At 46.3% G+C, this 12,149-nt stretch overlaps 1 protein-coding gene across 2 annotated transcripts in view; it reads left to right on the top strand.

Annotated features, from left to right (window-relative positions):
• The window catches only part of ITPR2 (inositol 1,4,5-trisphosphate receptor type 2), a 237,105-nt gene extending 225,462 nt beyond the window's left edge, over nt 1-11,643 (top strand). For both annotated transcript variants that reach the window (XM_079304200.1, XM_079304199.1), the window contains 2 exons: nt 9,269-9,430; nt 10,667-11,643. In XM_079304200.1, the coding sequence (XP_079160326.1) occupies nt 9,269-9,430; nt 10,667-10,753 (249 nt within the window). In that variant the 3' untranslated portion in view covers nt 10,754-11,643. The remainder of the gene's footprint in view (nt 1-9,268; nt 9,431-10,666) is intronic.
• Nucleotides 11,644-12,149: the final 506 nt, after the last annotated feature.

The raw sequence follows: 12,149 nt of genomic DNA, 5'->3' as shown, positions 1-12,149 counted from the left end.
CACATTGCACTTCTGTGAGTTTGGGGTAGTAGGAGCTCTGAAGAGCCTCCACAACAAGCAGGCAGCTTTAAAGCATGTTTAATGAACCCTGTGTATTTTATGTGATTAAAATCTTTTGTTTCTGGTTTTCATTTTGCTAGGTGAGGCTGAAGGAAAATCCTGAGTTCAGGCCTCTGAAACCAATCATCTGCTTGTTCTCAAGCAAAAATTCAGTTTAACTGAACACAGCAAACTAGTTAAAATGCTGGACTGGAAAAAAAAAAAAAAAAAAAAAAAAAAAAGAAAGAAAAGCCAGATTAATACAGAGGATCCATTTTAATATTTCCTAGCAAAAGCACTAAATGAAAATGCAGTATAGGCAGATAAAGGGTCATGCAGTACCATGGTGTTTACTTCTTTTATTCATCCATGCCTGCAGCCTTGAAAACAATCCACAATAGACACAAACCTGAACAAGCAGAGGGCTCAGTTTTGCTGGTTCCCACCTATTTCCTGAAAGGAATGAAATGCTTTGTGCTTCCATCCAAGAGGATAGGTGGCACTTTGTGTGCTGCCATGGGGCCACTCCTTGGCCATCGTGCCTGCAAGGAGTTGCTTTTGCTGTGCAGAGGAAGCCACAGGCAAGCATTTGACAGAGCAAGGGGTCAGAGAACAGGCTGAGAGTGTTCAAGCCCATGGGGCTGGAACGTGGCCATTGCTTGGTGTTGTTTTGTCAAGAGATGCTTCACAGAGAAACTTAAATATTAATCCTCTCCTCTGAATGGTAATGTGCATTTATAATCTCCAAGGTCTTTTCCAGCCTTAATGATTCCATGATTTTGTGCATGTGTAAGGTATGTGCATGATTGTATCATTGCTTAACAATCTGTTCTGTGTGGTGATAGTCAATAATTCTTACTCATTTTCAAAGAAAGCGTAGTTCTTTCAGTTGTCCTTTCATATTGCCCCATGTGCAAAATACATCAGAGTGAAAATGGGCCCAAAGCAGGAACATTCAGATCAGGACTCAAAATGCCTCTGCTCTGGCAGTATCCTAAACCAGAACAATTGCACTGCAATCAGCAGAGCTCTGCCTGTGTAAAGCTGAGAACAAGGTCAAGTCCTGAGTCTCTGAAAACGAGTCTCCAGCTGAGTCTTTGTGATTCCCAAAGATTCTGTTACAACAAATTGAAGCTAAAGCCAGGAAATGGACAGTACTCACAAAATACAAGCTGACAGGACCAGAGAATTAAAGCTAAATGTGAAAAAAAGCCACCCCAAATTATAAATTTCAACAAATATCCTCCTGAATCCTGTGCTTCAAAAGCAAGGAAGCAGAGGTCATGGCTTGGAGTTTACCAGGGAGTTAGACCCTGATCCATTGGAACTAACCAGCAGGCACATTGACAAAAGCAGGTCCAAATTGGTGGTGTCCTCACCAGCTGGATGGTACATATGTGTCTAAGGAGGAGACATCACCTGTGCTGGAGGGTTTACATTGCAGTGGGATTCACAGCACTGGCTTTTGTCTGGAGTTCAGTGTCTGGAGTGTGCTGCTGGTGTGTGCTCTGAAGGAAAATCAATATTAAGAGAGGAATGGGAGAAGTGGGGGCTTCAGCTTGCTGGTGCAAGCAGTGTGGGAGTGGGAAAGGCAAGGGGCTGGAGAGGCATTGGAATTCTGGTCACTTGAGCAAAGGCAACAGGGGGTCCTTCCTTTAAGGACATGTGCACTCAATGTCAGAATATTGAAACCATACCCACGTGAACAAAGTTAGTAAGCCAGTGATTCATTGCTGTTTCAAACCTCTATCTTGCCACAGTAAATTTCTGCTCAGTAGTGACAGTCTGTGTCCACATGCAGGCTATGATTTACAGTTCTGTGTTTTGTATCAACAACATCTGTTTAACAAAAGAAGGGGAAAAAAAAAAGCCAAGAACATTTATTTTCTAACCTCTGTACCAGATGTTTTGTTATGCACGAGATCCAGGGATTATATCAGAAATAATTTAATTATTTTAAATGAATAATCTGAAGTGTTTTTCCTAGAGTGTGTCTCGTAACCACTAACAACATGAAAACATAGGAATGTGGAAAAATAAACTCATGTTTTACATAAATCTGTAATTGTATCTATTTTAAGGTTGCAAATATTACAGACCAAGTCCTAGCTTTTGATGTTGGGATTCCTGAAGATTTGCACAGGACAATATCAATTGACCCCCAGGTCAATTTTCCTCTCTAGGGACACCCTGTGACTCACAGACCTGCTGTTGGCACGTGGCTTGCCCACAACAGCAGTGTGAGAGCACATTCAAACTTGTGGAAAAAATTACTTTCATGATTGTTTCCATCTCTTGGAGGTAAATGCTAAATCCCTTAGGTGTGTTTGATAAGCAGAAAAAAAAAAAATTGCTTGTCCTTTTCAGAGCTTCAATTTGAGTGTCAAAACTGCCCTATAGAGCATCAGAGAAAATTCTTCAAATTTGGGGTTTATGATCATTCCTCACCCTAATTTTTGCAGGGGTGTCATAAGTGGGAATGCTGATACAGAAGTACTGAGACATTTATAACTGACTGGCCTGGATATCAGTCTTGAAGAACTCACAGTTACTCAGAATTACAGTGATAGATTCTGTTGCAGCCCTCAAAAACATTCAGCCAAGTTAAAATGAAAGTAAATGCATCAATGGCACTGCTGAAGCAGACAGTGGGTCTGTGTTGTGGTTTCAACCTCCTTTCAGGGTGTAACAGGTTTTTCTATTTTCCTGTGAGCTGTGGGAGCTGTAGCATGCATCAATCCAGTGTAGATCCAGCCAAACCTATTAGTTTCCTTGTTGCATAAAGATTTATCTGTAATTGCCAAGGTTTATTTTTATTTTCTTTGAATTACTGTTCTGGATGCATATAGATGCATAACAATTCCCAATTTCCCTCCCTATATTCTTGTACAGCACAGATTGCTTATCAAATACAGTCTTAACATTAAAGTGTCAAACAGGATTTGCAGAAAGCTATTTGGGTTTGTAGTTTAGGATGAACGTTTATCAAATTGTGGATTAGCTGAATCATGCACTGAACCAAATTATTATTGTCTGTGATTAAATCACAAAGTGGTTAGTGCCCTGTGTCATCTAAAGCACACGATAGCTTAAATCTTGAAAATCCCTTTTTAAGGTGGCTATAGAGCTACATAGCTCTGGACTTTTAGGACCAGACTCTATCCCTAGACAAAAAAATCATAGCTTTTCAAAGGTCATCTGGACTGATCCCTCTCTGCTTATATGGGCAGCACATTTGGGAAGGGAATGGATGGGTTTATTTGCATTTCAGACATACAGAACAGTTCTCAGTAAATAGATCTCTTTGTACCCAGTGCTAAAGTATTTATTCAAGGTGCTGGCTGAGAAAAGGGGAGTGAACTGTTCTTCTGGTGGCTGAAAGGGCAGGGGCTGCCTGCTGGAGAGCAGTGATGCCCAGTTGGTTTGTGCTCATGCTGAGGGCACAGAGGACTGGCAGTGCCACTCCTCAGCCCTGGAGGCCACAGGATGACCAGCAGGGTCTCTCCTCAGCACCAGTGCAGCAATTTTACACCTCAAAGAGACACTTGAGGAGCTGCAGTCTCTTTAAAGAGGTTCAGTCATCCTAAAGCTGTAGGAGCCTTTTTGGGGGGCTGCTGCCTGCCCACAAAGGTGTGTTCCAGGATTGCCCAGCACAGCACACGAAGGCGCTGGTAGCAAACTTCCTGGTGATGATGTCCACTCTCCTCTTGTGCACCCTTCAGCAAACACCTAGCTGAGGAGCAAGGCAGCTTCCAGCAGCCCTGTTTTCTCAGCCTTGCTGTTAGGGCACAGCCCTGCTGGTGACAGCCTCGCTGAGTCACTGAGGAGAGAAGGATCCTTGCAGAACTGTGGGCTGGGGAACACAGAGGCCACTGCCCTGCCCTGGTGCACGCAGCAGGACGGGTCACAGCCCAGGAGCAGTCATGAGCAGTAATCACACTTTTCTCAGTGAACAGATAGGAGGGAAGTCCTGAAAGGGCTTGTTTTCATGTTGCAGCAAGGGTCACGGGGTGGAAAGGGCTGGGAGTCACTGCATTAGAGCGTGCTGGAGAAATGAGCCTGGCACAGCTGACGGCGCCGTGGCACTCACAGCCCGTGGCTGCAGCACCAGCTCAAAGTATGCATGAGGCTGCCTTTGCTCCTCTACTTCATCCCCCTTGTCCTACTCTTTGACCTATTTTCTCTCACTGTTATCTAGTAATCTATTTTTTAAAGGCTCAGCCCAGTCTTTCCTGCTGGTTGCAGCTGAGCCATCTCGCTGCTAGCCTGTGAAACCAGCACCTCCTAAAGAAACATCCCTCTGCCAATTACTCCGAAGGCATGGATTCAGCTCAGCGTGAGAGCTTGATTGAAGCCAGTTGGCTGTGCCAACAGGACAGGGATGGCTCAAGAGAGCCTTTGCACAAAGTATAGAAACTCTAAACAGATTTCTTCAGTCTTTCCTCCATCCGTGCTCAACCAGAGCCAGCAAAGTCAGGAAAATGGCAATATTTTACCGAAGGGAGGACTTATCCCACAGCTCTGCCGTCCCCCTGAAAAGCCCACAGAAGGGGAGAATTGCACAGAAAACTGCAGGAGGCAGACACAGACTTTTGCTCTGAGCCTGCCTCTCCAAGACAGAGGGCTTGAGATTTTCCAGTGAGCACAAGGAGCAAATCCTCTAAGCCCTGTGCTTCCTCAGGCATGTGCCCTCGCCATGGGCACCCCGAGTACGTGCACCCCGAGCACTTGCACAGAGGTCTGGCCCTGGGGGACTCTGCCTGTGGCTGGAGCCTGGCCAGCCAAGGGGAGGATGGAGGCAGCTGGATCACCACACCAAATGTCTGCTCTGCTCGTGTGCAGTCTCTCTGGCCCGCAGCCTTTTGGCTCACCCCACCTGCCTTCTTTCTCTTTTTTTTTCCTTTCCCCCAGCTGAACTGGCAGAGAGGAGGCTGCAGCTCCTTTCTGTCCCTGCAGCTTTCCTGTCTGGCTGACGCTGTGCCCTGGACACAGATGTCTGCTTAAATATGGATCCTGCGAGGCACAAGTTGTGCTGCAGGAAGAGTGTGGAGCAGGAAGATGCTGTGATCCGTAGGTGGGCTGTGAATTGCTGCTGTCCAGTGCAAAAATGAAATAACAATAAGAACTAACAACATACTACCTTAAACCGTGGCTGTTTAGAAAGAAGATTTTGGTACATTTTCACAATTAATTATTTGTCCAGGCAGCTACTTCATTTAAAAGCGTCCCGTCCACATAGCTCACCCTCTGTGAGCTCATTAATGCTCGAGCTGTGTCACCTCAGGCTAACCTGGTGGCTGTTGATTGAGTCCCGTGACAGCTGTTTGCAGAGGTTTGCCCTGCTCCCTGCCAGCAGCCTGCCTTCCTCCTCCAAATTGCCTCTCAGTTCCAGGCAGGGTTCAAATTTCTGAGTGAACGCTATCGTGGGGAAAATGGTTGGATTTCTGAGAGTAATAGGTAAGGCATGACAGATAACATCCTGCACACCCCCAGGAGTGCTCCTGCATGTTACAGCTTGAAGGTGTTGGTCAAGGTGAACCCTGGACCGAGCCCATAAACATTTAAGTCCCAGGAAAAAATGCTTGGGGTTGTACAAACATGTTAATGACCTCCAGTTAATTGGCAAGTAATTACCTTGAAGTAAAAATAGCTTTCCGTTGCTGAGCAGTCGCAAGAGTGCGTGTCCCCCTGTGAACACTGAAATTTTTGGCCAAGGAGCCTTGTCCAACTTGCCTTGTGGATCCTGGCAGGTTTGTGATCAAAAGTTTTTTGTCCCCAGCACCAACTGCTGTTTGTTTGTGGTGGAGACTCAGCAAACAGAGCTGCTTGCCAAAGGTAATTTTCATGCTGCCCTTTAATAAAGTTCTGCAGTTCATAATGCAATGAAAAAGTAAGATCATATTGACTGGCAAAAGCATGCAGTTCAGCAAGGGAAAGTACCTGCTGTGTGCACTATAAAGGAGCTATCACTGAAAGCTAAGTAAGTATTTTTAACCTAAAGACAGCTTGGCAGGCTATAATGTATCTCCTACTGAATTTTGAATCTTTCTGATCCTTTGCATGACAAAAATACACAGCTGGACTGATTTCATTAGATGTGTATTGCAGCTGAGAACTAAGAGGCCTGCACCTAACACAGATCTGGCAATCCAAGGGGGACCTGTGGGCAGGTGTTTGACCTGTTGCCTCTCTGCCACCTATAAAAGTCAGCAGCATCTTTTCACGAGGTCTTCAGTCCATGCAAACCATCATCTTCTCTTAGAACTTGGATCAAGTCCTTGCTTGATCCTCCACAATACTTTGGGGTGAAAAAAAGGCTCAGATTTTCCTGATCTGTAACTAAACCACCCCTGTGTTTCTCTCCCAGAAGAGATGATCCCAGCATTTCTAGGAAGCCAGAACTGGGCACACGTGAACGAGCGGAGTCTGTCGCTGGAGTCCTGTGACTCTGGGGCTCGTGGTGGCTGAGATGAGCTGGCACGTGGTGCAGGGTGGTTCCAGCTGAAGAGCCACATCTGCTCCCTGTGCTCCACAGAGTGAGGTGCCTGCTGCCTGTCCTTCCCTGTCTCCAGCTGCTCCTGGCCATCCCTCTCTCCAGGCAGTGTAATGTCATGCCAGGAGGAGGGAGGCAGGTGACACTGGGAGCCTCAGGAGAGCCAGGGTGTCTGGAATCCACACAGATTCCTCTGGATGCCGCAGCGTGGTGCAGGGTCAGCCCACAAAAATCTTCCCAAAGCAGCCGGAGGTCTCTGCCTTGTGTCCTGGAGGAGTGAGGGAGGGGCAGATGGAAAAAACAAAACTAGCAAAATGCATTTCACAATCCTGGCAGCAGTACTCGGCAAACAGAGGGGCCACAATGGTGGATTCTCAGATTGCTCTCCCTGTGCAGCCTGGCTTTGGGAATTTTGGTGTTGTTGTGAGGCTTGAAAGGGCTCCTGTTCCCTCCTCTGGCTCCTATGGCCTTGCATTTGGTATCTTCAGGTGCTTCGAGCAGGAGGAGCTGTAATGAGTGCAGATACCAGAGCTTTCCAGGAAACATTCAGGTACAAGTGCAGCTCTGTTCACTCTAGCTGGCTTGAATTAAAGTTCTGTGCCTGTCGTGGCAGACAGATTTGCTGGCAAACATTTTGAAAAAGAAAAAAGAAAAAAGAAAAAGGCATAAATCCAGAAAGGCACTGCGCACAAAATAAGCTTAGTATAAATGAGTACACCTGTGCTCGACACCAGGCACGTGATGAATGCTCTGCTACATCCCAGACAAAATAAATTTCAAGTAAATATCGGCGTGTACTGGTGGAAGATGAATGCTGGTGTTGTAAGCAGGAGCGCATGTGGCAGAAACAGGAGCCTCCCGCTCCGCGTGTCAGCTGGGGATATCCACAGGGAGGGTCACGTGCACTCCTCTCCAGCTCACCAGCAGAGCTGGTGAAAACAGGTTTTGATTTGAATGAGTTATGACCCATTGAAAATGGCATCATGTGTAACCACAGTAAATTGTCATAATGAGATCACGAGGCTGGAGAAGCGAGCGGCGAGCAAAGCGGCCGCGCTCCACCGGCGCCCACGGCTGCCAGCCCCAGGCTGCAAAACAGCCCAGGGACACTCCTGCTCCCTGGGCATCTGTGAGCATTTAGGGACAGCACCAGGGGTTGCACAGACAGACAAAAACTCACTGGAAGTTTTGAGTTAAAAAGAAGAAAGCTAAAATTCATACAGCTTTGCATTTAGTCTTACCCAGAGTAACAGAGGGGACTGGGCTGACACAAAGAGTGGACAATAAATGCTCTTAGCACTGCAATGCTCACCCAGGCTTATCTTGGTTGTTTCTAAATCATGTTGCTGTAGGAGGGGAAAGTTTGATGATCAGGACAGAGCACTGCAGAGGTGAAAGGGAATCCTCATGGAAGCTTTGGTGTATCCCGGGCTCACAGCTCTCTTGGACCTGCTCAGGCACAGCTGCCTTGGGCTGCCCAGCTGCAAGTGCTGCAGAATCATCACTGCCTTCCCTATTTTCATAGGAAAAATAGAGACAAAAATCTAAGACAATGATCAATTTGATGGACTTAAAACTTTACCAAGTACCTGGACAATGTAAGTCACAGAGCTCCTGCCTTCCAGGTGTCTTTTAGGTAGACTTTTGGAAAGAGCTCCTTTCCATTCCTCCTGCCCCAGTGCTTTGTGTGGGGCCATTCACAGCTCAGGAGACTGGAAGAAACACACTCATGCTGCTTCTCTTCTCAGGTTATCAAGTGCACGTGGCCCAGCCACATCCTCCCGCTCCCCACGAGGCACAGGACAGAGGTGTGTGCATTAAATGCACTGCCTGCTGCAGGACCTGCTCTGTTCCCTTGGTCTCAGGGCAAAGCAGGTTGCTCTCCACGTGGCTGCTACTCCTCCTGATCTTGCACCCTTCTGTTTCCTCCATCTGTTAAGCTCTGCACACAAATATCTGTGCCCCTGAGCCATGGAGACAATTTGGGCTCGTGTGGATACACAGCACCTTCCTGACTCATATTGTCTGTTTACAGTGGTTTTGGCATGGCTGAATTCATAACCTGAGTTCATGGATAGAGAAACAGCCAGCTCAGAGCTGCTCCATGCAGTGCAGGGTAGCCCTTGACTGTGGGGTTGTGATTGCATTTATCCAAGATGCTCAATATGAACAGCACATTGAAGCCTAAGCCATTCCCAAGACCCCACACCTCCTATTCTGAGCAGCTGGATCCAGGTCCCTTCTGCTCTTCCAGTAGAGGTGCTTGAGGCTGATTTGGAAGGCTCTTGTCCTATTTTCCTGGTGTTGGCTTGCTGACATTGCTGCAAGGACAGCTGAAATAGATGGAGAACAGCCAAGCTGAAGAGAGAGGGGAAATGTGTCCCTGCATACACCTAAGAACAAAGCATGGGGAGCACTGAGGCTTTCCTGGAGTCTTCCCAGTGGGGGCATTTCTGCCTTCCAGAGACACAGGTGAATGTGCCAACACTGCCCACACTGCAGTACAGGTGCAGCTGTGGGGAACCCAGATTTTCCAGTTGGTACCTTCTCTGTAGCTAAGGAGAACCAAGAATAAAACTGCTTGTTTGAAATACTTTCTGAATGTACAGCTTGAGCTCACTTGCTGTGTGTCATCCACTGAGCAGAAGTCCTTCTGAGCTTTCATTCTCTAGTCTCAGCTTAGTAGCCCTGCATAAACCCCTACTAACAGACCTTGTTTTTCTAATACCCGTGTAGGAGAAGAATTTGGACTGGTTCCCTCGGATGAGAGCCATGTCTCTGGTCAGCAATGAAGGTGACAGCGAGCAAAATGAAATCAGGAACCTGCAGGAGAGGCTGGAGTCAACCATGTGCCTTGTAAAACAACTTTCCAGTCAGCTGGCTGAGCTCAAGGAGCAGGTAAGTGCCCTGTGTGGGTAGCAAAGTGAGCACATGTTGGTGAAGGCACTGCCTTCCATCAAGTCACAGTCAGGACAGCGTTACAAAAGAGACTTTTGTCTCAGGAAGGTTTTATCTTTCCCTCCAGCAAGCTTTCTGGGTAGCTACACTGATAAGGGTTTGGAGTGAAATTGTACTCTGTTAGCAACAGCAGAGATCAGGTAAGGAGAAAACTCTTGAGGGGGAATTAGTCACGAAATGAGTGAGTGTGCAAGGACAGAAGGGAAGCTGCAGAAGGGATGAGGGGCTGCATAACCCAGCAGTGAAAGCAATGTAGTGTCAGGAATAGCTGCATACTGATGGGAGCCTGGAGGAAAAAAAGCCTTCTGTGTCCTGCCCTCGGGTTTTTCCCCCACTGAGAGCATCAACAGTGCCCTTGTGAAAACAATTTGCAGAGCCTGTTGCTTTGCTTGTGCCACCCTTGTTCTGGTTCCTCTTGTGGGGCTCCCTCTGCTCTCCTGTGTGGAGCACCAGCTGCTGGCCTCCCTTAAAGCCTCCCTTAAATTCCTGCTCCTGCCCACATCACCTGCCTGGTGTGTTTGCTCTCCCTGCAGCATCAAAAGGCCAGCTCCTTTTTTGCTACAGGTGCTGCTGGTCACCTCTGCTTTGCTCATTACAGTTTCACAAAAGCATCTCTGTGTTTTCTTTATGGGAAGCACTTCAGTGGCATCTACAGAGTTATCTAATTATTCCCCTTCAAATCCCTCCTTAAAACTTTTCCCTGTGAAAAAGTCAGCAAAGGTTTAGGCTGGATGTGCTGAGACCACTGCTCATTGTGCTTACCCACAACATCCTGGTGGGATTTTTTTCATCCCCCTCTGGCTGAATCTGTTCTCTCCTGGCTTAAATTTAAACTCTGTGTGGCTGGGGCCATCTTTTAGTTTCTGTGATTCTACAGCACCAAGTGCAAATGCTGACCCTCTGCAGGGCTGCACAACACAATAGCAGCACAAATAATACTCTGTAAGACCTACCAGGGGATAAGAATAATGTATAAATGAGAATAAAATGTCCATACTTTGCAGGAAACAGATCTCCCACTTCAAAGGCATCCCTTACTTGTAATTTTCTGTGCTGAAGAAAAGAATTCCACTCCCTGTTGTTTTGCTTATATGTATCTTGCTCTGTGACTGCTAAATAATAGTAAAAAGGAAAAAAAAAAATCTCAACTCGTCTCTCTCTGCCTTTCCACCTTAGATGACAGAACAAAGGAAGAATAAGCAGAGGCTGGGCTTTCTTGGATCAAACACACCCCATGTGAATCATCACATGCCACCACCCTGATACCACGGGGAGAAGCCGTGACTAGCCTTTCATCAGTATTCCTGCTTTATTATAGAATAAAAAACTGAGATTGAGAGGAGTGAACAGTGCCTATTGTTACAAAGTTAAAAACAACCAAGTGCCAAGATGTTAAGTGGTTTAGCTCTGGGAACAATTTGTAGCTGGCTTTTTTTTTTGATGGTTGAGAGGGACCACAACCTCGAATGTGAGCGATACAAGGCGGCTCATTTGTGTTTTCTGCCTGGCCCTGCTCTGCTCTGGGGCTGACTAGGACAGAGGATGGGACAGAGGCTGAGCCACATCCTGGAGCCCCTCTCTCCCTGGAGCACTGGGAGAGCTGAGCTGAGCAGAAGGAGAGGTGTTTATTGAGGCAAACACGACAGCCTGGCTCAGAATCAATAGGTCGTCCCTGGCTCAGTTGCCAAATAGCAACATTAGTCATATTTGCTTGGCATTTACTATTTTTTAATTACCATAAATATGTCAGTCCATAAGTGTGATGTTGCTTCAAGTAACTTCTACTAGGAGGGAAAGGGGAGAAACCTCAGAAGGCTGGGGGAAGGAAGAAAAAAAAAAAGAGGAAAAAAATAGAAAAAGAGTTGCAAAGAGAAACATTAATGCTTTTGAATTTTAGCTGTCACCATGCAATTTCTTATTTATAACATGGAGCACAATGGATCTACAGCTGTGGGAATGCTATGCACATAACACTGACAACATAACTGGAAGTGATTTCTTTCTCCTGGCTTCAGATGTTCTCTGTTAATGTGGCTGTGAGGTTTCACATACTGAGGAGTTAAACTGTGTTTTAAATTCAAGTTCCAATGGAGGATTCAGGGGGAAAAAAATTATACCTGTAGTTTGAAGCATGTATGAGATTTTATTTTTTTTTTCTAAAAAAGCTCAGAAATGTCTTTCTGTACAGAACTGTAATGGTGTCATTACCTTCCATAAACTCATCTTCAGCAAGAGTTGACTTGAGTAAATAAACACCATATTCTGCCAGCTTTCCTCTGAGCTAAAGATCGTGGGTTGATGGTTTTGCCTGCCCTTCCTACTTCCAGGGCTTTGCTGGGGAACAGGGGGGCAATATCAGAGAAGCTCCTTCCAGCTCTCAGCCCTGCTAAAGGCAGCAGCTAAGTCACCAGTGCAGGTTTCTGCTCTATCCTGCATTTCTTGGGATGGCTTGAAAGAAAAGTTACAGGGTTTCCACACAGCCTTAAGGGACTCTTTTGTCTTTTAGGAAAAAAAGTAAGTGGCACAAATGGGAGTTGTGTTCTCAGCTCACTTTCATTTTCAGTGGGTTTTGGTTACCAGACTGTCTCACATTTGAAAATGCACCTCTTGTTACATGGAGTCACTTTAAAAACCAAAATATTTTTGCAGCGATTTGCCC

Source organism: Erithacus rubecula, assembly GCF_903797595.1.
Source record: "Erithacus rubecula genome assembly, chromosome: 4".
Taxonomy (NCBI): Eukaryota; Metazoa; Chordata; class Aves; order Passeriformes; family Muscicapidae; genus Erithacus; species Erithacus rubecula.
Note: the sequence above shows the minus strand (reverse complement) of the source record. Positions and strands in the feature narration are given on the sequence as shown.